At 38.4% G+C, this 25,836-nt stretch overlaps 2 protein-coding genes across 17 annotated transcripts in view; one reads left to right on the top strand and one right to left on the bottom strand.

Moving 5' to 3' along the window:
- LOC105230646 (uncharacterized) overlaps positions 1–25,836 on the bottom strand; it is a 64,394-nt gene that overhangs the window by 29,650 nt on the left and 8,908 nt on the right. For 4 of the 16 annotated variants that reach the window (XM_049452197.1, XM_049452204.1, XM_049452200.1 and 1 more), the window contains exons 2-6: positions 23,483–24,215; positions 1,156–1,491; positions 832–1,087; positions 338–767; positions 7–202 (exon numbers count right to left, since the gene is read on the bottom strand). In XM_049452197.1, the coding sequence (XP_049308154.1) occupies positions 7–202; positions 338–767; positions 832–1,087; positions 1,156–1,491; positions 23,483–23,641 (1,377 nt within the window). In that variant the 5' untranslated portion in view covers positions 23,642–24,215. Of the gene's footprint in view, positions 1–6; positions 203–337; positions 768–831; positions 1,088–1,155; positions 1,492–23,482; positions 25,281–25,836 lie in introns of those variants that run through there. The other 12 variants (XM_049452211.1, XM_049452208.1, XM_049452201.1 and 9 more) reach the window with 8 other exon arrangements.
- Positions 6,016–7,797, top strand: LOC105230645 (uncharacterized). The gene has a single exon (XM_011211563.4). It carries the CDS (start codon positions 6,965–6,967, stop codon positions 7,538–7,540), a length of 576 nt encoding a protein of 191 aa, XP_011209865.1. The 5' UTR covers positions 6,016–6,964; the 3' UTR covers positions 7,541–7,797.

Below are 25,836 nucleotides of genomic sequence, written 5' to 3' on the forward strand. Positions count from 1 at the left end.
ACTGACCTCATTTGGTCGCGCCAGACATTCCAATTCAAAGTCGCCAAATTTCTCCAAGTCCACCGCAACGTCAGTCCATTGGAAGCCTAAGCCGCCTTGCAGCCCATTTGTGTTGGTCAGCGGACTCAAGCGATCAATCGATTCCTGCTTAATCGGTTCAGAACGGTCGACAACACCCGTAGTAATGCTGGTTTTGCGTAATCTGAAGTTATAAGAGCAGAAGCCGTGTTAGCACAACATTAAACGACAGACAAGGCCGTCATATTCTACGTTAATGTTTAACTGGCAAGATTAATGCAATTATCTGTAAAATGAATAGAAGCAATGCTCAATGTACCTTGAATAAGCGGCTTGATGTTGCATCCTATGATGCTCACGCCGCTTTTGTTGCAGTTTGTCGGCAAGCAAATTGTAGATGGCATAGATATTATCGAATCGTTGGTTATGCACCGATTCAGCAATCATATCGGCAGTCAGTCCGGGCAACTGCAGCATATTTCTCATTATCTCTGTATCCAGATTGGCAACAGCCACGGGTCCATGCGGATGAACACTAATGTTGGTGTCGCTTTGAACAAGTGAATTACTCTCCGTCTGTTGGGTATATGTTGCGGCGTTGGCGCCACTGCTACATCCCCCAATGCTGTCACTGATGTCGTTCAGTTCCGCTGCCCAATCGCTAAGCCAACGATGTTTAATAATTTGTTTCAATGTATATCGGCGATCCGGCTCAACTACCAACATATTACGTAATAGGTGCTCGCAATCTGTGTCAACAAAATTAAATGAGTTAAGATACTTCTGATTTGCAATTGGAAAACTTTAATTTACCTCGTGACATGAAGTAGGGAATGCGAAATTTTCCAGTAACTACCCGTCCTTTTAATTCTAGCAGCGTGTCACCATTGAAAGGTAATGCACCACATACTAAAGCATATAGCACGACACCCAGGCTCCAGATATCCGCTTTAGGTCCATCGTATTCCAGACCTTGAAAAACTTCAGGTGCGGCATATGGTGGTGAACCGCACCATGTAGTTAATGGACTGCCCTCTTCGTACCGATTACTGAAGCCAAAATCGGCAAGCTATTTAAAGCGTATAGAAATATATATACATAAATTGCATATGTAAGTGCAAAGGAATGTAATCACACCTTTATGTTCATATCCTTATCGAGTAGCACATTCTCCGCCTTGAGATCTCGATGCACAACACCCATAGAATGACAATATTGCACAGCAGAGACCAATTGTGTGAATACACGCGCTGCTTCGAGCTCCTTCATGGGTCCATTCTCTGCTAAATGATCGAATATCTCACCATTTGAAGCATATTCGGTGACAAGATAGATCATCGTTTCTGACTGCATCACCTCATAGAGGCGGGTAATATGTGGATGACGTAATGATTTTAAAATGGAAATTTCGCGGAATGTTTTGGTTAGGTACTCCCGATTAAGGCAAGTCTTATCAATGATTTTAATCGCCACCTAAAAGTTGAAAAAGAAAGTTGTCACTTGTACAGTACTTATATGTATTATATGGTTCATATGTATATACTATATGTAATGTATATTTAAATAAACAAACCTCAAAGTTATAATGGAACAGTTAGAAAAGCTATAAGTTAACATAAATGCCTAATATTCTAGAAGTGTAAAAATCATTTAAAAATTAATTTTAAAAGGTGGTACATGACCACAATAATAACTAACAAAAAAACTTCAACAACAAGCTATAAGACAGGAGGACAATTGTAAAAGAGCCAATAAAAAATAAGTTTGTCCTCTATTCCCAACTTTCGAGCACTTTATTTTACATGGTTTTTCAAAAGATTCATATATAAATCATATTTCCTTCGATGATACGAACATTTTCCGGTCCACCAGCAGATATCGCAAACCCTACTATCACAGAACCAAGACCGTCTTTTAACGTAGGATGAAGGTTCTCTTTTATGGCTCTTAATTAGCTTTGCGTTTTCAGTAAAAAAAAATTTTTATTTATGTGCTCCTTGCAAAGTTCCTCCTCTTCTATATATCGGTATTACTCACAAATGGTTTCTTCCTTGAAATTCTACCATTGAAGTGGTATTTTCTAAGCATATGTTGGGTTTGCGTATGTTTTTTATTGAATTCGAAGCTGATTTGAAGCTACAAGGTTTTTCTTTATTTCTTTGATATTGAATTATGGTTTTATAATACCGGTCGACACGATTTTTGGATCTGCATGTTAATTATCAGATTCTTCTACACCAAAAATAAAGGATTTTCTTGGTTTAATAATGTGCTTTCTTAGAAGTTTTTCCATATTTCTGTTATGTTCGTATGGGTAAATCAGGGACATTCGTATCGGATAAAAGCGAGCTGTTAGAGCTGAAGAGCAGTTTTTTCAATCTCTGTATTCAGAATTTGAGCATGAAATTTTTTAGTTGATCGGTGTAATTTAGCATTATTTCTTACATTATATTATACATATATTACTTTTTAAAATAAATTTCTATAGAATTAATAAATTTTTTTAGGTTAACATGTTTTTGCCTGAATATACAAATATGAAGGTTTTCCGACGCCCGAATACGCGACCTATAATTGTCAAGCCGTGAAACAATGCAACTCCAAGTTGATCTCGCAAACTTCCAACAACTAACCACCTTGCGATTTATATAAAGAAATGGTTCTGTCTAATATGTGTACTATACTACTACTATATTTTTGAATGTTGACCAAGAAGCGCTTAGAATCATTTCCAATCCCAGAAAGTTTTGGCCGGTCAAAATGGGTATGGTGGAGCCGATGTGTGAGAGCTCGCATTGTCATGGAGCACAATGATTCGTCTTCTCTTGTTCGTTTTTCGAATTTCTCCGAAGACTTCAGGCAAACAAATGGTGGTGTACCACTCAGAATTGACCGTCTTACGTTGCCCAAGCGGAACAGTCGCCACATGACCAGTTTTGCCGAAGAAACAGGCGACCATTTGCTTCGAAGTGCTTCTTCCACGAACAACTTTCGTTGGATTTGGCTCGTCTTGGAAGACCCACACGGTCGATTGCTGTTTTGTTTCGGGCTCATACGCATAGATCCATGATTCGTCACCTAAGACGATCTTATAAACGTCTTTTGAAGCACCGTAAGTATATATAAACTGCGTCTGCGAAATGTATCAATTTAATTATATCGTTCTCGCTGTTGTTGAGTTTGATGTACACGAACTCGTTGTATTCTAAGTCTATCTACACCATTGTCACTCACTAAAGAACGCAATTCGGAGAATTATCTCGGCAATTAATTCAAGACCAAAACAAGTAAGGGCTAAGTTCGGGTGTCGCCGAACATTTTATACTCTCGCATGATAAAGTGATAATCGAGATTTCATTATCCGTCATTTACATATTTTTTTATTTTGCTGTAAAATTAATTAGAATTAAATTCTGAAGGATTTACCGATATTTTCGGTGAAAAATTACGTTAGGTTAGGTTAGACACTGAGTTCTTCGTGTTCGATATAAGGGAAAGTTATAGTCCGATCACGACAATTTTTGCACAAGGGATACCTCAGCTCAAATACCGTATTTGTGTAAAGTTTTATTCCGCTATCATCATTGGTGCCTAATGTATATATTATACAGAGAAGGCATCAGATGGAATTCAAAATAGCGTTATATTGGAAGAAGGCGTGGTTGTGAACCGATTTCACCCATATTTCGTACATGTCAGCAGGGTGTTAAGAAAATATTATATACCGAATTTCATTGAAATCGGTCGAGTAGTTCCTGAGATATGGTTTTTGGTCCATAAGTGGTTGACATAGCTATAGTAGTTTCCGAGATATGTACAAAAAACTTTTTAGGGGGCGGGGCCACGCCCACTTTTCCAAAAAAACTACGTCCAAATATGCCCCTCCCTAATGCGATCCTTTGTGCTAAATTTCACTTTAATATCTTTATTTATGGCTTAGTTATGACACTTTATAGGTTTTCGGTTTCCGCCATTTTGTGGGCGTGGCAGTGGACCGATTTTGCCCATCTTCGAAATTAACCTTCTTATGGAGCCAAGAAATACGTGTACCAAGTTTCATCATGATATCTCAAGTTTTACTCAAGTTACAGCTTGCACGGACGGCCGGACAGACAGACATCCGGATTTCAACTCTACTCGTCACCCTGATCACTTTGGTATATATAACCCTATATCTGACTCTTTTAGTTTTAGGACTTACAAACAACCGTTATGTGAACAAAACTATAATACTCTCTTTAGCAACTTTGTTGCGAGAGTATAATTAATCAAATTGGTCCAGCATCATACATATGTACGCGTACATTGTATGTGTACATTGAAGGTTATTCTAAATATACTGAACCGATTTTGGTGTTTTCTTCGCAGTTTTCCCATATTTTCTCACCGTTTAAACCTTCTTTGGGCTGCTATTAACCAAATCGGTATGAAAGTGAATGAAAGCTATTGAATGGAAAATAAATATATATAGTATATATGTATGTATATAACATATATTTTTGATGGGCTGAAGGAAAGACAAAAAACTGCCAAATGTATTTGTGTAAGAAAGTTCTCATAACTTGTATTTTTGAAAATAAAGATAAACAAGTAAGTTCGAGTATAACCGAATATCTCTTGCATCTTGAAAGGATTCAAGGTAGAGGGGTACATGGCTGATTAGTTATATGGGATCAGGTACATAAGGCTGATTAGTTATATGGGGTCTAGAGCGAATTTTCACTCGATTCTCTTCATTCTAAGCTCGAATATGCACCATTATAGATAATCTAACATCCTGTGTAAAAATTTGTTTTTTTCAAGTGATCGTACTTAGCAGCGAAGCGGGAAGGACATTTGCTCATATTTCAAAAAATACGATCGGATCATATGTACTTGTATATACAAGTATGAGCAGTGCCATTATCGCATGGCACATGACTAACACTGATGACGACAATTATATAATCATATGATTTTGCTTCCTGCAAATACGAATTGTTTGCCAAAACAACCCACAAATAGTTTTACATTTGTAAATGCACACATGCATGTGTGTTCACATATCAGGACTCTTTTTGAAATTATCGTAGTTGTAAAATTTTGAAATAACCATTGTAAATACATACATATGTATGTATGTATATGGATGTGTCTATGCTTAACATATCTAAGGTAAGGAAACGTAAATACAAAACATGCATATGTATGTATGTACATTAGGGTGTTTATTAAAAACGGTTTGATTTCCTGGCGGACACAAGAAAATTGTGTTTTTTGTGTTGAAAACAATCCCGGAAAATTTGGTACCGTAATTTTGACTTTGAGTACTTTCATGTAAATTGTTCACGTTTTTCCACATATTATTGAAGAAAGTTAGTGAACACCTGGTTCTATCGAAGAACTTCCTCAGGAAAAATCGCTATATCTCTGAAACAAAGCATGAAAACAAAACGTGAAATAAAAAGAGGGTTTAAATGAAACACCCCAATGTACATACATATGTTTTCGTATAAGACTATATAACACTCGTGCAATGCGGCAGGAGTGACAAGTTAGAGGACATATTTTCAATGTTTCCGCGCTTTAAGGACTAGACTGCACATGTTACTAGAGATTATCACCAACAGCCATAGGCCTAAATAGGCTGATGTGTGTTTTTGTAAGGACAACTTTTTGTCGTTCGAACTTCAAAAGTGTGTGGTAAATTATAAAAATAGATTTAAATATGTTTGCCACGTTTCGTGTATAGCCTTCGCTTACGTTAGGTACTGCAGAGCGTGGATATTTGCATAATTTTGCAATGCAACGGCAATGAGGTCAGGTTGCGGATTGACAAAGTACGAGTATTAGTGTCGTCACAATTGGAACTGGAAAATCTTGATCGGTAGACGAAGCAATTTCCAAACGTTACGTCATTTCTCTATAAACCCCGTTATTTTGTAAAGGAGGATATAACTTTCACATTGAAAATAACTCTTTTTTTTTAAATATAACTGTATATTTGTATGTATTTTCGACTGCGCATTGACCTGGGACCGAGCAATTTTGTGGAACGAAAAGGTTTAGTAACCTTTGGACTAAATTTCAAGTTTCAATATTATTCAATAAGAAAGAAAAGAAAACAATATTTTTTAAGCAAAATAAGAAAGGAATTTTCAAACTATAGAGTTGAAATATTCAAATGCAACCAAGTGAAACCGAATCGGGTTCAGCCAAGAGAGCTTATGTCAGTTTTTATTTGTTTTAGGGAATAGCAAGTGAAGCCATAGTCTGAATTTATTGGAAAGTAGGAAATCAAAGGAAAGCAAAAATAAGCATTGGTGAACCAACTACAGCATCAAAAGCTCATCGTAGCGAAAAAGATTTTAAATCTATGCCAAACAGAGAGGCCACTATAAGAAGCGAAACCAAAGCTAAAAAGCTAAAATATAAAAGTAAAATAATCGCAAAATAAAAGGTGGCAAAGAATAACAGTTTTAGAGAAGGCGCGCACCTATCGATTAAACTACCACACAAAAGAGTGAGTAGCCTTGCGACATTTCGACGGCCGGGGAGAGAAATGCGATTATATTTCTAGGACAGAGTGGCTAGCAACTATTCACGCCGGTTTCAACTTCAATATTTGTATGTAATTGTGTAAGTGTTGGGCAAATCAAACTAAACGGGCGTGAGGAGATTGTAGTTGGTAGTGGCAACTGGATTGGATTTGATTACATTCCGTAAATAAGAAGGAACAGTAGCAACAGCCAATCACTCGTTTAACCACGCTATTAAAGATAGACTGTATGAAAAGAGGGTTGAAGTAAATTTAGCTCACTTGAGTTCGGGTGGACAATTGTGCTAAACGTATGAGGCACATGAATCTGCACGTGACAAATAGATACGAGCAGAAAGTTTTAAGAGGCGAAAAATCAAGAAATCAGGAAATCGACTTGGCAAAAATCCTACAAACAGCTGGAAAATAATGAGGGTCGCGGGGAAATTTCATAATTCAAAACCTAAAACGGCTGCCGACTCAATTGGGCACACAACAGGCTTAGAAGCAGTGCCTTTACAAAGAGCGACCAAAGTCGCCGGCAATGCCGAGCTGGGCTTGCGTAAGAAAAAATCTTACACATCGCTTCTTTGCGAGCTGACACGTCTTAAGTCCCAGCAAAAGTATCTCGAATGTAATCAGGCCAAGTTAAATGCGACTCACTATGAGGATCCACCGGTTAGCGGAAGAAGTAAAAACAATAAAACATCACAAATGATAAATGAACTTGAAACCCTTAAAGCATATTTAGAAGACAGCTTGAAAACTTATCGGGACAACTGTTATTGTGAAGTACAAGAATTGCGCCAAGTGGTCGGCTCCATACGCGAAGATGTTCAGCCCCAGCGTTTGAGCCAGTGCTCATTGCCGGAATTGCGTGAGCGCATTATTAACACAAATACTCAACTAATACAACTGTGCGACAAAAACGAAAAGGAATTGGAAAAACTGCGCGATGAGTGTGAAAAGATAGAGCGCGACAATAAAGTTATCGTGAATGTTTGAAATAAGAAATTATAAGTTTAACAAATAAAAAACCTGAAAGCATACATACATACATATATTTATTTATGTCGTGTCTAATTAAAACTCTATTCTTATTTAGCAAGTATAAATGAATGTGTGAATATATTATATATTTAAATGATTGGAATGTAATATACGGATTGGCATACACACATACATACGTTATTCATCTCAATCCCCGTTCTGTTGGTGAACGAAATTACTAAATTAATTTTTTGTTTATTAAATAAATTACTACATTTAACCGCAAAATACCGCAAGTTTACCTATGTATGTATATATGGAAACCAAAATAGTGTCTTCTATTAAAAAGTATTCTCAGAAAATATAGTTAAATGGCCTTAATCAACATTCTAGGTTCCGCTCTTTACAAATTCTTAGTAAACTTTCGATGTTTGTAAGTACCTTTCGAGGTATGTTTCGGATTCCCTTCGGCAGTATTTGCACATATAAAATAACCATAATAACTTCCCCTATAAATTAGTAAATGTGTGAATTTTTGTAAAGAAAATCATTTTAAGCACTAAACTTAAGCGTCAAGAAAGCTCATGTGGTAAGTACAGCTATGTAAATTTCTGAGATATATAACTGAGTTCAGAAGAACAATTTCCGGATAATCGTGTGTCCTTATGACAACAAGGTATAAAATCGGGTCAACACTACTCCTAGAAAAAATATACCTCATATAAAAAATTTGGAACTTCAGACTGATTTTATACGGCATATATTGCTTAATATACGAGTTAACTCAATGGAACTAGGAAAGTATCTCTTGTGCCTAAAATGGATCAATTCATATGAATACTCATCTAGACTCAATATACCTAATGTAAGTATTTCAGCTATACCATATGAGCATATCAGTCAACGTGTAAGATAGCTAAGCAAAATAAAGTGAACATAAAATATTGGATATACTACTTAAAGCTTAATGTAAATGAAAAAGATGTCGAAAATGTGTAAAGTCGGTTCGCCCCATGATTTTCATTACACCAAAGGTTAAAGCAAGCATAAACCAATATACTCGATAGTGCGATCTCTCATTTTTCATCTTCCTTAACAGGTTAAACCCTGAATATGAATAAATTTCGTCCAAATCTTATATTTTTAATATAGTAATTTTAATCTTCTGGTTGACGTTTTCCTCATACAAACAAAAATATAAGCTTTGTTTGACTCCCGAGCGACTATCTGTCTGTCCATCCATGCAGGCGAGAACTTAAGTAAAAATTAAGATATGATGAAACTTCGTACGTGTATTCGCTAGTACTATAGATGGACCGAATCGGTCCATTGCCACGCCCATAAAATAGAAAACATGCCCACAAGTAGAAAACATATAACAAGTGCGCCTATCTACCTATCTTCCTAAGTTTTTTCAGTACTTTTTAATACACTGTAAAAATGGATATTATATGTATGATAACGGGTGATTTTTTTGAGGTTAGGATTTTCATGCATTAGTATTTGACAGATCACGTGGGATTTCAGACATGGTGTCAAAGAGAAAGATGCTCAGTATGCTTTGACATTTCATCATGAATAGACTTTCTAACGAGCAACGCTTGCAAATCATTGAATTTTATTACCAAAATCAGTGTTCGGTTCGAAATGTGTTTCGCGCGCGTGTTTTGTTCAGCGATGAGGCTCATTTCTGGTTGAATGGCTACGTAAATAAGCAAAATTGCCGCATTTGGGGTGAAGAGCAACCAGAAGCCGTTCAAGAACTGCCCATGCATCCCGAAAAATGCACTGTTTGGTGTGGTTTGTACGCTGGTGGAATCATTGGACCGTATTTTTTCAAAGATGCTGTTGGACGCAACGTTACGGTGAATGGCGATCGCTATCGTTCGATGCTAACAAACTTTTTGTTGCCAAAAATGGAAGAACTGAACTTGGTTGACATGTGGTTTCAACAAGATGGCGCTACATGCCACACAGCTCGCGATTCTATGGCCATTTTGAGGGAAAACTTCGGACAACAATTCATCTCAAGAAATGGACCCGTAAGTTGGCCACCAAGATCATGCGATTTAACGCCTTTAGACTATTTTTTGTGGGGCTACGTCAAGTCTAAAGTCTACAGAAATAAGCCAGCAACTATTCCAGCTTTGGAAGACAACATTTCCGAAGAAATTCGGGCTATTCCGGCCGAAATGCTCGAAAAAGTTGCCCAAAATTGGACTTTCCGAATGGACCACCTAAGACGCAACCGCGGTCAACATTTAAATGAAATTATCTTCAAAAAGTAAATGTCATGAACCAATCTAACGTTTCAAATAAAGAACCGATGAGATTTTGCAAATTTTATGCGTTTTTTTTTAAAAAAAAGTTATCAAGCTCTTAAAAAATCACCCTATATAATAACCACGAAGTGGGTAACGGTTATGTTGTAAAAGAGTGAATAAATGAGGTACTAAGCTTTAAATTTCACAACCAGAAAGCAGAGAAAGGCTTTATGGGAGCTGCTGTAGAAATTTGTGAAATCTAATATTTCAGGAACTACATGACTAATTTCAACCAAATTTAGGGCGTAGGATCAGCCAAATATTCTTATTAATTACTGCGAAAACGGGCGAAATCCGACTACAGTCACTTTTCAAACTTCCAGAAATCGATAACAAAGCGGAAATATCGGTCATGGCATCTGTTGAAATTTTATGCTGTATACGTCATAGTGTGGTCTGGTGGTAAAACGGTTCCAATCCGTCCAGTTAGTTGGTAGACTATTTCGGACCTCACACAAATTTTATTAAAGACGAATATTGAAATGAAGATAAATATTATTCATTATTGTTCTGATTTAGTCTTTCCTTTATATGTATGTATGTATTTGTATACGCATACATTGTGAAGAAACAACCACCAACGCTTCTTATCGCTCCCGCTAAAAGTTTAATTGCGTGCAAAAATTCCTTTTTATCACTTGTCCGTGCTCATCCCTTGTCAAGAGTTATCTATGTGTCCAAACTCTAAATGTGCATATTTTATGATATTTCCATAACTAAGTGAAAATGAAATTGCCCTAACATATACATATACATACATGTATGAATATGCCTATATGTGTACATATGTATGTATACGAGCGTCTATGATAGTGATTTCTTTAGTATGAATGACCACCACACAATGTTCAAACAGCTCCAACGATCTTTGTATTTATTCGAGAGTATTCAGATGCTCATATTTATATGAGAATACATATGTATGTATGTGCTTAGTATGTAAAGACTTATTTCACTGCACTAGTGTGTGCATAACTTGCTCATAGTGTTGCCTCGCGCTGGTAAATGTGTAATTTATAAATTTGCAACTTGTTGAGAAAAAGTGAGCAATAACAATAATAAATGTTTTATTAGATATGTACCTATATACATATTTACCATATTTTTACTTTGTATATTGGAAGCTCGCTCGTGTCGATAAGAAGATATAGTCTACATATGGCTTTTTTGAACGCACGAATTCGCATGCATAGAGTTTTTCACAGCCACAGTCGTTTAATTGACACCAAAAGGCACATACATTGTGGCAAAAAAGCACCCGGAAATTGTAATTAAATTCCCCGGGTAAATGATATTTAAAAAAATGTATTTTGCTAAGTTGGTAGGACTGTCCTTAATTACTATGCCAAATATGAGCGCGATCTGTCAACCAGTTTGTTTACAGCAGCTGCTTAAGTCGGTACACCTCAGTAGTGCGTTGCGATTTTTACAATGAATAAAAATATCGAACAAAGAATTTGTCTAAAATTTTATATTTCTAACCAAATTTTGTGTGTGGAATCATTGGGAATGTTTGAAAAGGCTTACGGTGATTCTGTTTCTTCAAAACACCACCATACGAGTGGTACAAAGCCTTCAAAGATGGTCGAGAGTGTCCTCGTTATGGACGACATTCGAACTCTTCAACAGATGAAAATGTTAAAAAAGTGAAGGATATGGTGCTTGAAAGTCGTCAGGAAAGTGTTAGAGAGATGGCAAGAGAGCTCGACATCTCTCGCGAGTTCTTTCGAATGATTTTGGTGAATATTTTGAGTATTATGTGCTGAACACAATGACCGCGACAGACTGCAAACGACATCTGTCAAACATTAAAATACACACCTTCTTGTGGACACAGTTATTTGTCCATACCAGTTGATGCCACTAATACGTAAAATGTAAAATTATTCACAGCTCTAACAAACTTGACACTATATTACAAATAAAAACATAAAATAGCTCTATTATATCATTTGTAATAACAATTGATAATTTAAAACAAAAATATTTACCTATTTACTTATTTTTTGCATACAAAATTTCACTTTAAACAAAATATTAAAATTTCATTGAAGTGAAAAGTATTAGTATGGCCACAACGAAATTGTGTACATACAAAATGGAGCACTGCGTTGTTTTGTGTACATGCCGGTCATTGTTATGTCGCTGCTTTCTTACAAATGTTCATGTAGTAGGATTCACAACGTCATTCAGTTCACTGTCGTGCTGCTGCAATCTGTCGCGGTCATTGTGTTCAGCACATGAAACGCGATCTTGCTCTACTTGTCCCGATAAAGCTGATTTTTTTTTTCAAAAAGAGTCTGATTGCGAACGAATTTAAGGCAAAAACGCAATGACTACCATCGATTAACAACCATATTCACCAGATTTGTCTAGGCAAATTGGTCTTGAAAAGTGTTTCGAGGATTTACAAATTGTTGGTAATTGGTATTACATCTGGTGGGGATTACTTTGAAGGCGACAAAATAAATATTGATGAATAATTTAATATTTTACGTTTTATTTACAATTACATATACGAAAAAGAACTTCGCCTTCACCTATAATACCCTTAATATTTAGGTGCCATATCAAAGACATTTTGATCGAATCGATGATATTTTATAGAGTCTTCGACTTTTCGTTATGGATTATACAAACTTCGTGGAAAACTAAATACACCCTGTTCAGGGCATAAAAAGAAATCTACCTCTACAGTACAATTTTAATAACTTTGAATATTTTATAGTAGCCCTCTTCATATTTTTTTTTAACTTTTTCCAACGTATGGTTATTATTTGTGTACTTAACAGCCCTTAACAACCCCCTTAAAACACCCTGAGGTTAAGATGCTGATACTGTGAGGGCCACTTTATAACAAAAACGAGCTCGTTATGTAACCGATTCGCAATGGATTTTGATCAGTGCCTTGAGTTGTTTCAGTCGACGTATGAAAGCGCGCATTTCCATGGTTAAGAGTACCGTTTTCCTGATTTTTTGAAAGGCAACAGGGGGAAAATAGTTGTGTGGCACTTAGAATTTACTGTTCTTTAGTTGTATAATTGCGACATGTCAAGTTTTTCCAAAAAAACAGGCATACAATTGCTAGGAGTGTTTCGTCCGCGAACAACTTTTGTTTGATTCGGCTCATCTTGAAACAATCGTACAGTCAACTGCTTAGTTTCAGGCAGGTTTTTAAGCACCGATATCTTATTTTTTTTAACATATCTTTCGACCAATCCGACCAACGCAACATTTTTTTTTACTGTATCCTGTCCATTCTCTGAAAAAGGGTAAATTTGGTTTATAACTCCGCTCACTCTCTATATAACGGCTCTATTAAAAACTAGTAAGTTCGATAAATCTATGTATAAATAAATACGCCAGATAGATAAAGATGGTACGAGGTTGCTTTGTAGAAAACGGCGTCAAAATTGCACTACGGACGTCTCACCGCCCACTTTTAGGTGAAATTCTATATCTCATGAACTACTTGACAAATTTTGACCAATTAGTGTTAGTGCATAAGGACACTCATATATTTTTATTATTCTCTAGGAAAGTGGGAAAAATCGGCCGAGGTCGGTCGACAACCACGCTTACTACGAATCAAGTATCAATGAATATATCGGCATAAGTTGGGTCACTTTATGACCAAAAATTGTCAAAATCGAACCACAACTGTTCAAGCCCCTAATATAGGTCAATATCGGTCATATGCCGTTGTTGTTGTTTTAACGGATATGCTAATCCCCGTTAGGGTGGTAAGGGTCATCTGTGTTGTCGTCGAGGTCATCTAACGGTAGGCCCAGGAAACGCGCTGTTTCGACGGGGTCGGACCAAAGGGAGGAAGGTGTTAGATGAGTTGGGTTTGTGGGGCATGCAAAGAGGTGGCCAGTGTCATGCGGAGACTCGTTGCATGCAGGACATATATTGGATATGTCGGGGTCGATTCTGGATAAGTAGGAGTTTAACCTGCTACAATACCCAGAACGAAGTTGCGCTAGGGTCACTCGCGTTTCTCGCGGCAACTGGAGCTCTTCATCTGCAATAGGTGGTGCTTTGACTCCAAGAACGCCATTCACGGGAAGGGAGTCGGTGAAGGTGTTAATGGCTCCACTGTGAATGGCGGTCAGTACCTGTCTGAAGTCTGTAGCGTCCGAAGTTCGGTCGGCGTACTGTACGACGTCGTCGACGTAGTCGAGGAATGACCTCTTGATGCTCCTAGGAGGCGGCTCCGCTCCAAGCAGATGGCTGCAAGGGTGATTCCTACGGAAACATCCCAGCAGGAACTGCCTGGAGAGAAGTTCATTATGCTCCTTTACAGGAAGCATGCGCGTCTCACTATGGAGGTGTTCGATGGGAGACATCAAGAGACATCCCGTCGTAGTCCGGAGTGCTGTGTTCTGGCAGGTCTGTAGTTTCCTCATCTGCGTGCCACTGCATCCAGGCGACCATATCGGTGCTGCGTAGTTGAGGACCGGCCGGCCGATTGCCTTGTAAGTTGCCAACAACGTTTCTTTGTCTTTTCCCCATGTGCTGCCGGCTAGCGACTTGAGGATCTTGTTGCGGCTCTGTACTTTGGCGATAATCGCGGTCGTATGGGGAGTGAAGGAGCATAGACTATCAAAGGTTACGCCTAAAATTTTAGGGTTATTGACAGTCGGAATTTTGACGCCATCGACTGCAATATCAAGCTCAAGTCTATACTCCTTCGTCCAGTTTGTAAATATAGTCGCTGTGGATTTGGTGGGGGAAAGTTGGAGATTCCGTGCGGTGAGGAAACGAGAAAGGTCGGAGAGGTAGCTGTTCACTTTCGAACACATGCCATCGATTCCATTGCCCGACGTCAATATCGTGCAGTCATCAGCGTATGAGGTTATGGAGACCCCCTCTGGTGGTTGTGGGAGTTTCGAGATATAGAAGTTAAACAGTAGTGGGGAGAGGACACCACCCTGCGGAACCCCCTGTTTAATTCTTCTCAGTTTAGATGTTTCGCCTCGAAATAGTACGGATGACTGGCGACCACTCAGGTAGTTCATGGTCCACCTCTTTAACCCTGGAGGAAGCGTTGTTTTTTCTATGTCCTGCAATAGCGTTGTGTGGTTGACTGTGTCAAAGGCTTTTGACAAGTCCAACGCTACGAGGATCGTTCTCTCACAGGGTGGCTTCTGGTTGAGGCCACGAACTACCCGGGTGTTTATGACGCTAAGTGCTGTGGTGGTGCTGTGCACTTTTCGGAATCCATGCTGGTGGCTGGCTAGGCTCAGGTGGTGAGTGAAAGTCGGGAGTAGCAGGGCCTCAAGTGTCTTCACTACTGGGGAGAGGAGAGTTATCGGGCGATAAGATTCCCCTTTGTTGGCGGGTTTCCCAGGTTTCAGTAGTGGCACCACCCTTCCGATTTTCCACACATCGGGTATTTGAAGGGTGGTTAGTGACAAGTTGAGGACACTGGTGAGATAACCTACTCCCGCCGAGCCTAGATGCTTTAGCATTAGCATGTTGATTCCATCAGGGCCAATGGATTTGGATGATTTAGCTTTTGTGATGACACTCTGAACCTCCTCGCCGGTGAAAGTAAGAGGCGCGCAGTTGTTTGGCATTTTGCGCAGCCGCCGGTTAACACATCTCTTAGCTTTGTCTACCGAAGGGTGCAGTGTAAACTGCCGGCTAAAATAGCTCGCGCACTTCTTCGGGTCCGAAGAGGCACGACCATTGAATTGAACTTCAACTCGGTCGTCGTGTCTCTTCGGATTAGACAAAGCTTTGACAGTAGCCCAAAGCTTACTCACACCGGTGGAGAGGTTGCAGGACTTCAGGTGCTCTATCCATTTCGTCCGCTTATGTTGATTTACCACTCGCCGAATCTCCAAATTGAGATCCCTTATTCGGGGATCCCCGGGATCGGCATGGCGTAAGGTGTCGCGCTCATTAGCTAAGACAGCTGCTTCGGCTGGGAAATTGGGGCGGATTTCCGCTATTCTTCCAGCCGGGATGAAGCGAGCAGTAGCTGCTGCGATCACCTTGCGGAATTGACGTTCGCCAACGCATACGTCCGTAGGAATGGGTAGAGCGTTGAAGGTGCTCTCAGTGAATTCTGTGAAGCCGACCCAATTAGCTTTTTTGAAGTTAATGAAGGTACGGTTGTCCACAGAAACGAAATCGGGAGGCTTCTCGATCGAGATAATTATGGGCAGATGGTCTGATGCAAGAGTTAGCATAGGTCGCCAGGTTATGCTGTTTATCAGGCCACCGCTAGCAATGGTAATATCCGGCGAGCTATTACAGGTGCCCATAACTCTGGTGGGGGCTTCGTCATTCATTGTGCAGAATGTCGAATCGTCAATCTGTTCCGCCAGCTCCATCCCCCTACGATCATTTGACAGGCAGGAATGCCAAAGATCGTGGTGCGCGTTAAAGTCGCCTAGTACCATACGGTTTTCACCACGAAGTAGCGCACCTATATTCGGGTGATATCCTGTAGGGCAACATGTAACTGGGGGGATGTATATATTAAATATTTCGAGCTCGACATCGCCTGACCGGATAGCTATGCCCTGACATTCTAGGGTAGTATCCCTGGGGTCGATGTCTTCTTCGATTAAACGATACTGCACGGTGTTGTGCAATATGAAGGCTAGGCCACCACCACCATCTCGCTCGCGATCTTTACGTAAAACGTTGAAACCTGCATAACTCAGAAGATCTGAGCGGCTGTTTAGCTTGGTTTCTTGGACCGCAGCTATCGATACACGTTCCCGATTCATAAGTGCAACTATCTCCTCGATCTTGCTCTGGAGTCCGTTGCAGTTAAATTGAAGGAGTCGGGTTTGTCGCGGGTGTCCGTGGGTGATCCTGGGGGTGAGGGAGTGACGTGTTGGTGGTATTTGTTGCAGCTGCAGAACCCGCGGGGGCGGTTGTCGCACTGGGGTGTTGGTTGGCGACGCCACTGTTGTGAGTTGCGGGGGCAGACTCCTGCAGCATGGGGCAACGTAGGTGACACTCCACTCACGTGTGGTGCGCAGGCCGGAACACGTCGGGAAGTGGCACCAGCCAGTGCAGGAATTGCACTTAACTGATGCGACGTTCCGACGTATGACAGCCTGACACACGGAGCAGACTGTGCGAGGAACCAAGAGTTGCTGATTGGTTCTCGCACGAGGATTGGAGCGGGATGAAGGTTGGGGGGGGGGGACAAGTCAGAGTGGGAGCTGTGTTGCCTGTTTGAGCTCCTGACCGTAGAGGTCCTTTGTTGGCCACTCTGATTGAGTGGCGGCGCGGCGCGCGAACAGTGTGCAGGTTGCACAGCCGTGGAGGCTTGTGTCGCAGTATTGCGCAGACAACACGGGGCCACGTAACGCGTGGTCCACTCCCTGTGGGTCTTAAGGCCTGAGCAGGTCTTAAGATGGCTCCATCCATTGCATGTATTGCACCTGACCGAGGTGGAGTTTGGATGAAGCCTTTTAGCGCAAACGTAGCTGAAAAATTCCTCTGGGCTCTTGTTGGACTCAATGCCAGCACGAGTCAGGAGGATACGGAGCAACCCTGCTGCAAGGCGTTGCTCTAATGACGACAAACACATATTAATGCTTACCGATCCAAACGGGGTTAGATCGCCGAAAGGACAGCCCTTGGTCGGATAAAATCCGAGTCAATTCCGGTGCGTAGAACCGGCTGTCGTGGGAATTGTCATATGCCGTCATCGTGGACGCTTAAAGCCGAGCCGAATGCATTTACAACATACACTCATATACGCTCGGTGCAGCTTGGAGGGTGCTGCGCGCACTCTTAAATATTCGGTTACACTCGAACATAGCCCCTCCTTATTTATTAATATATTCTAAATCACGGTAAAAAGCAAAAAAAAAACAATATGAATATTTGTTTTATCTATCGTTGATAGTGAACGAAATAGGAGCAACGAAACTGTAAAGTAAACAATGAAAACAAAATAAGAAGAAGGAACAAAAACAAAATTTAATGTTGATAACAATACAAGTATAGTATTTATAAAAATGGCAGATATAGAAGGTGAGAGAATTACGAGTACTAAGGAAAATATTGAAATAAAATCAATGGTTGGAAAAAAAGGAACCACAAGAGCGCATTGCAATGAAAACAAACATTATTCCTCATTTTTTCGGGGTTTTGGTTTTCATTTTTTAAAACTTTGTGAACTTTAATCGTTGACTTATTCCTTAAAAAAGTCTTTAATTAGTTGAATTTAAAAGTAATATTGGCATTGATCCGTGGGATACGAGTATACGGGTAATGTGGGGTTTCTTCGCGGCCGCTAAGCTACTCTTTTCAATGTGTAACATATTGTACATATGTATACATACGAGTAGAATAAAAGCATAATTGACAATGTACATACATACATATGAATCTATGTACACTGTATTTTTATGATGTGTGCGTGTTCAGAATTTGAGCGTTTATTTAAGTTAGTGATCGTTCCATTTATTTCTGTTTGTACGTATTTGCAATCGTTGGGGGCACAAAACCATGTGCGTAAACAACCCAACTAACCAAAAGTTCAGCACTATTCAAATAAGTATCAAACTCCTAGCATGCGATAAATTAACGAATTACTGTTATCCTAGAGAGCATGATTAGTATGAATACATAGTTCAATTCTTAACTCCTTGCTTTTTACTACCATAATTATTGACTTGTAAGTCGGCAGTTCTGGTTCTTTTTATTTTCATACAGTTAAAGCCGGTCTGTTAATCCTTTCCTAAAGGTTGAAATCAATAACTCTATATTAAGACGTAATGTAACATCAGCTCTCTAAATTCAGACTGATCATGCAAACAGTCTCATTCACATGAATTAATATGATTTCTAGTCCTTTTTTCATATTGCGAAAATTATTCGAAATAGTTTTTTAAAACATTGTATACATACATTCTGTTATCTTTTTCCTTATCACACATTTCAACGCTAATAACTGGTCTAAACCTAATTTGTATGTTTATATACATATTTATGTACATACATATGTGTGTAGTCACGACTGCATACATCAGCTATCATAGGCATGTAGTATATACATAAGTACATATACTTTGTTATAATTAATACTTTATAATTTGTATATTTGAAATATTGAACCTTATACGTTACTGTTAACAACACAAAGCTTTCCAGAACAGTTCTACCTTTGATAAAAATCTGTATCTTTCAATTACCGCTGTATCAAATATCCCATCTTTTACCTTTTTCATGCTAAATTTTTAGTAAAACCTTAAAACAGTCGGTATAGTTTTTCGCATATTTTCTTTAAGAAGCCCGAGAGCGGAGTACGTGTGATCTTTGCATGCGAGAAAAAGGTGCGCAGAACCTTAATTATAATTGGAAAACTACATTTTTATTGCTAACAAGTAAAGAAGGCTAAGTTCGGATGTAACGAGTAGGTCTGGAAATATGGATTTTCACCAAATGTAAGTAAGGAAGAGCTAAGTTCGGGTGTAACCGAACATTTCATACTCTTGCAACTTCCAATTATTAAAGCTGGGGTAAAACCTTCTGGTACATAAGGTTTGTTAAATAGTTGTCTGGAGCAAGTTATCACCCGATTTAATTAATTTTAAGCACAAAGTTACATTGTTTTTAGGAAATGCTCTCTCTCATTTTCATTGATATACCTTAAGTCTAAGGAAAGGCTTAAACAGTTTCAGTAAGATTTCATTTATTTTTACAGTGCCGGTGGGAGTACGAATTTTTGGGAGATATATTCACTAAACGTATTTGAGGACGGGGCCACGCCCATTTTTTGAAAATTCTTTTCTCACAGGTGTCCCTTGTTACTCCAATTACAGTTCTATTTCTTAATTTAATTCACTTTATATGTTTTTGTTTAATGGATCAGACTTGGTATATCATTGATGTATATGTATATAGTACATACATACATATGTATATTGTAGGTATTACACATTTAGTTTCGTTAGTTTTTCGTCGTCCAAATATTTGTATTGAAATCAACATAATTTACTGAAATAATAAAAATGGGGTATAAGCTTTGGAACTTTGTAGGTTTGTCATTCAATAATTCCCTTCTAGACATTATTCCGCCAGTGGTAATGAAAGAAGACAATCGAGAAATCAAAACAAAATTTCATGATCGTATTCATGTCGCCACAATAAGTGAAACCTAACCTAACCTACTCCCAACTCAAGACTCTCCCAATGAACCAACCAATTAAATATTACTTCTTGGAAGTAGACATTTAAGTCTCCTCTATGATGTACCTGTTTATGTAATGTACAGTCTGTCAAGTAAGAGCGTGGTCGACTTTACCGACAGCTAATGAAAGATTCCACTCTAATTCCTTCGCGAGCCGATAGAGGGAAGCTTTGTCCTTGATGCATTGTCAACAAAGGTTCAGATGTCGTTCATCTTTTGAAAGAGTTAGTGGCTAAAAATGTCGATGATTTACCAGAACGTGGTTCGAAAGGAAAAGTGAACAAAAAAGATGAAAAAAGAATAGTGAATCTGTTTTCGCAAAATCCTGCTTTAACACTGCGGCAAGGACAAGCAAAATTAATGCCAAAAGGTTCTGTCCTCACGCGAGCCCGGTCAACTTCCACCAATAGTTGTTCAGCGGACCGTAAAACATGGAATAAAGGTGCATCTTTGGGGCTGCTTCTCAAAGCAAGGATTCGGCACTTTTTACCGAGAAAATGATAAAAATCTACAAAAAGGCTTTACTGAATACGCCGTCAAATTAGTAGAAAGCATTCCTCGGATCGACGCCGGTGGTGACTGGACATATTATTGACCAAATTGCATCATCGTTTGTAATGTGTACAAAGTTTCATAAAATCTATATATATAAAAGAAAGTCGTGTTAGTTACATCACTTATAACTCAAGAACGGCAGAACAGATTTGGCTGAAAATTGGTAGGGAGGTAGCTTAGAGCCAGGAGACGGACATAGGATACTTTTTATCTCTTTATGTCAAAATTTAATACAACTCATAAATACAAAAATTATATTTCAAATCATAAGCATTTGTTCAAAATTCATGTTTGTAGGAATCATTTCAATATTTCATTTCTTCAAAAAAAAAAAAAAACAATAAAAACAACCTTACATCTTCGTCTATATAAATATGTATGTATGTAAAAATGAATCGCCAAAATGTATGTACGCTCATAACTTTAATACGACTGAACGAAATTTGATAATTCTTTTTTTAAAATATTCGTTTAGGTTCAGGGATTATTCGAGTAATTGCCGGAAAACCCCTAAAAACAGTCCTTTTCTTTTTCTCATACAAACGAATGAATGTTTGTTCGTTAGTAACGCTAAGAGAACGGCTGAACCAATATTGATGAAATTTTAAGAGGTTGTTCGTTGTGGATTAAGGAAGGTTTAGAAATAAAAACATCTTATACTTTTCATGAAAAGTCGGCAAATTGGATAATTCCAAAAAGTAACTTTTTTCCAAAAACATATTTTTTTAATTTCTGTTTTGTTTTTCAATATTTTGATTTGGAAATAATAGAATATTTCAGTCTCGATCGCTTGCTTTTTAATTCCGGCTATTCAAGAGAAAAATTATTACTATTACGATTTACGATGCTTTACGACAGGTTGTGAATTGAACAATTGAAAATTATTCAGTGAAAACTTTACGTGTGAAAGATCCAGTATTATATGAAGTGGTGGAAAGCAATATGGTTCATGGACCTTGCGGACACTACAATCCCTTTTCGGTTTATATGTCTAACAATAAATGCACGAAACACTATCCGCTTGCTTTTCTTTCGGAATCGCAAACTGGAAATGATGGATATCCACTCCATCGTCGTAGCTCATCAGACGACCATACAACTTAGAGTAGTGAATATCGAAGTTGACAACATATGGATCGTACTATATTCTCCACTGTTGTCTAATTCACATTCTAAACTCATATCAATGTTTAGTATTGCAGTTTGGTGTAATCTATAAAATACGTTTGTAAGTACGTCACCAAGGGAAGTAACATGGCGCTTAATGGTCTTAAACGATACGGTCCATACGTGAACTGCAATAAAGCGCTTTGTAGGATATTTACTTTTGCAATTCATGAACGGTTTCCGATTGTTGTGTGTCTCGCAGTTAATATGGAGATTGGCCAAAGAGTTTATTTCAGCCCAGAGAATACATTACAGCCGGTGGTAACACCGCCAACAACAAAACTAACATTGACGAGTTTTTTTCTCAACTTTCGTCAGTGATCCGCTTACGAGAACATTGCTCTATTTGAAAATACCTTGCATTCATGGAATGCATCGTCGAAGAAATAGTTACGCTGAAAGCAAGACCGAACAGTAGATGGACATTCAGGTGTGTTCTCAACTAATGCATTAGGATGAATTTACACAACCCACCCAAAAAACGATGATTGCTTCTACCTTCGGTTGCTACTGAATGGTATGGTGTGTGCAATTACAATTGCTGGAACACGATAATCAGTGGAAACAAATGTTGGACGATGCGATAGCTACTTCGAATGCCACTGAAGTTCCCACACTTTTCGCGATAATCATTTCACCATATCAGCCTTTAAATCCGCGTCAATTATGAGATACGAACAAAAATGACATTGTCGAAGACATTTTACATCGTATTCGCTAAAAATTGGAAATGGGTCAATTCCGGTTGATGCTTCCGGTGGTTTGATATCAATTCCATCTGCGGTTTATCAATTCACGAAAGATGAACTCATCACCAATCTTCGGACATTGGCCAAATTATCTTAACTATGATTCCTTAAATGCACGCGCAATATTAACTGCCAAAAAATACAGATGTTCTTGACTTAAACTGGAAGATTCAAAGTCAAATTCCGGAAGACTTGCGCTCATACAAATCGACCGATCGTCTTTCCATTGAAGACGTCGCCGTGAATTATCCAGTGGAGTTTCTAAATTCTTTGGAGAGGCTTGGTATGCCACCGCATCATTTGCGTCTCAAAGTTTGATTTGTCGTTATTATGTTTTGCAATCTGCAAGCGCCGAAACTATGTAATGGAACCCGACTGATTGTGACGCAGCTATCGAATACAAAGGGCTGAATGCTTGATTCAACGAATTTCTTTGAGTTCCAACGATTTGCCATTTCAGTTTCCAGCGAAAATTGCATTTGAGATGACACTCAACAGGACACAAGGATAGTCGCATAGTGTGTGCAATAAGTTTGGAAATTCTATGTTTTTCACACGGCTAGATATACGTGGCGTGCACACGAGTTGGAAAGCCATCTTTTCTGTACACCGGAACAGAAACCAAAAAATTTTATTTATCAAGCTGCGTTACATTGAAAAAAAAAAAATGAAATGATAAATTCAACTTTCTTTTCATTTCAAAACACATAATTTCACGCAGGACAACGGCTGCGGGGCCAGCTAGTATTTTTTTTATAAATTAACACGACCACGCTCTTACTTGACAGACTGTAAGTACAGATGTGTATAGTAAAGAATATACATATATACAAGCAAATACAATGGGCAGAATATACACATATGTACATATATGAGATAAAAATGGTGAGAGTCATTTTGTCAAGAACAGATGCACCATGTTCGATGTAGATTATAATAATTAAAATATTAACGAAAAATTAAATACTTTATACTAAATTTGTGTATTTACCTTTGATTTAGTGACAATATTCGACGCCAACTTCACAACTGCAAAATTTCCTTTGCCAATCGTCTTCTCCAGTTCATAATAGCCAACTCGCAGCAGTTTATCAACCGAAATTTTACTTGTCGAGGGAACTTTGTAGTTATCCGATGTTGAGGCTGCCATCGCTGCGTGTGCGTTTACTATTTGTACTATTAACACCGTCGTCGCCTACACCCCAGTTCCCAAAAACAACTGCAGCGATATAGTATGTCAATGGCTGGGCTTATCGCCTGACAACTGCTGCTCTTGTTCCTCCTATCGAACCACTTTACAACTGTGTGAACGAAAATTAAGGCTTGTCGGGGGCAGGAAGCTGGCTAGACCTGCTTCAATACTATTTGTGTGCGTTCATTTTTAAGTTTCTGCTGCAGCTTGCTTACCTTGCTCCACACTGCTCATTAGCAATGCTATGGTCGTACCGATGTGCTCTGACTGTCTCGCATTAGTAAGAGTACTGAGAGTCGTTGTAAAGCCGAGTTCAGAGTGTATATATGTATGTATGTATGGCTTTAATTCACTTGAATGTAGTTGTTCCAACCATGAAGGAATGGAAAGGAAATGTTGATTTTTGTTAATAGTGTTGGAAAGTAACTGATGTGCTATGCAGTTGGCGATAGCTTCCTTTACTTTTTTACAGATCGCGAAGTCAATGCTTTTGGTTTTTGTTTTTGAGTTTGTATTGTTATTATTACGGATACTGAATATAAAAATATATGTGTATGTAGTTTTGGTATGCGTTAATTCATTAATAATATTAATTTTCCTAAATTGCCACAATTGTCGGGTAAGTGATAAGTTGACTTTGAGCTTGGACTCGACATAGAGTATGTACTCTGTATAAATATTTACATCACACTTTTTGTTTCTTCCAATGTATGAATGCGGTTCTACGATTCAGTATTATACGACTGTGCGCCAGCTGCCGATTGTCGTCGAACTTGAGGTGACGTATAAGTGGCGTAGGAATTTACGTATACATATACCGACCAGTAAACAAATCATCTGATGTTTGCCGTTTTTTTGTATGCTCCCGCCGCCGGTGAACAATTTCAGCTTTTTGCCGGATAAAACTGCAGTGAAGAGCAAAGTGGTGGGATTCTGGTTATTACTAATTTGTGAAAAACGAGCAACGTTCCCTTTATTTTACGAAATTTGCCGAAGGTAGACTATCGAAAGAACTGCTGAGCGACTGAACGACGAACAACCGATTTATCAATAAATCAGAAAATGCGTTACACACTCATAATGCGTTAGCTGTTGTTGTTTTTGATTTGATGTTGCTTATTGCTGCCCGCGTGATGTCGGTGATAGCGGCCATACACAGGCACACTTGTGCGTTCGATCGGTATGTGTAAACATGCGGTTTACTCGTGTATGGGCTTGTTCGCGTACCGATCCATGTTCGCGAAAATGTTTGATTTTTTACGATCGGTGCGCGAGCATGTTTATCGTGTATGGCGTTGTGAGCGCACAAAATCTCATTTCTCTCGTGTCGCCGAGCAGTGAAGATCGCGGACAATTGCAAGTGTTAAGGGGAGAGACTGCTTTAGAGGCTTCAAAAAATCGATTTTTTTGAGGATTTTTTTGGGAGGGAAAGAAATAATTGATTCAAGCGAAATTTCTAGGCTTTATAGTCATATATTTGAACATCTTTCACAAATTTTTTGAATACGAAATCTTTGATATTCTGCCTTTAGGAAGCAATCACCCGATGCATCTTGCATATGCATTTATCAGGAAAAAAAAATTCAAAGAGATTCATGTTTTTTAATAACTTATCTTCTAGTTAAACTAAGAGAATTCCAAAAAAATTTACTTTATTTTGTTTAAAAATATGTTCAAACTTGACTTTTCCTAGTTTTTTTTTAGTTTAAATAGAAGACAATTTTATGCCAAAGATAATAAACTTTGCCCAATTCCAACTTTGCCCGCCAATTAAAATAATCGTAAAAATAAAAAACCGAGAAATCGCGCTTTTCGCTTTTTGCCCAAGCGCTCATATACTTGTATGAATCTGTCTGACGCTCGGACACTATTTCCCTTCAAGCTTCGACAATATTTCGAGTTCCAATCTATAACTTTGTTTGTTGTTAGATAATTTTTAAAGAGATTTAAGCGATTGTTTGAAGCTTCTAAAGCAGGCTCTCCCCTTAATAAAGATTTCGCATCTGAATTTATTGATCTTATAAAAAATTAATTGGCAATTTGGCAAACCAAAAGTGATAAATATAAAAATAAAATTGAGAAAAATAAAAGTTGGAATAACTTATTAACGAAATACAAAGAAATAGATAAAAGTGCTACATTAGAAATAAATT

This window comes from Bactrocera dorsalis, chromosome 3 (assembly GCF_023373825.1).
Source record: "Bactrocera dorsalis isolate Fly_Bdor chromosome 3, ASM2337382v1, whole genome shotgun sequence".
NCBI classification, from domain to species: Eukaryota; Metazoa; Arthropoda; class Insecta; order Diptera; family Tephritidae; genus Bactrocera; species Bactrocera dorsalis.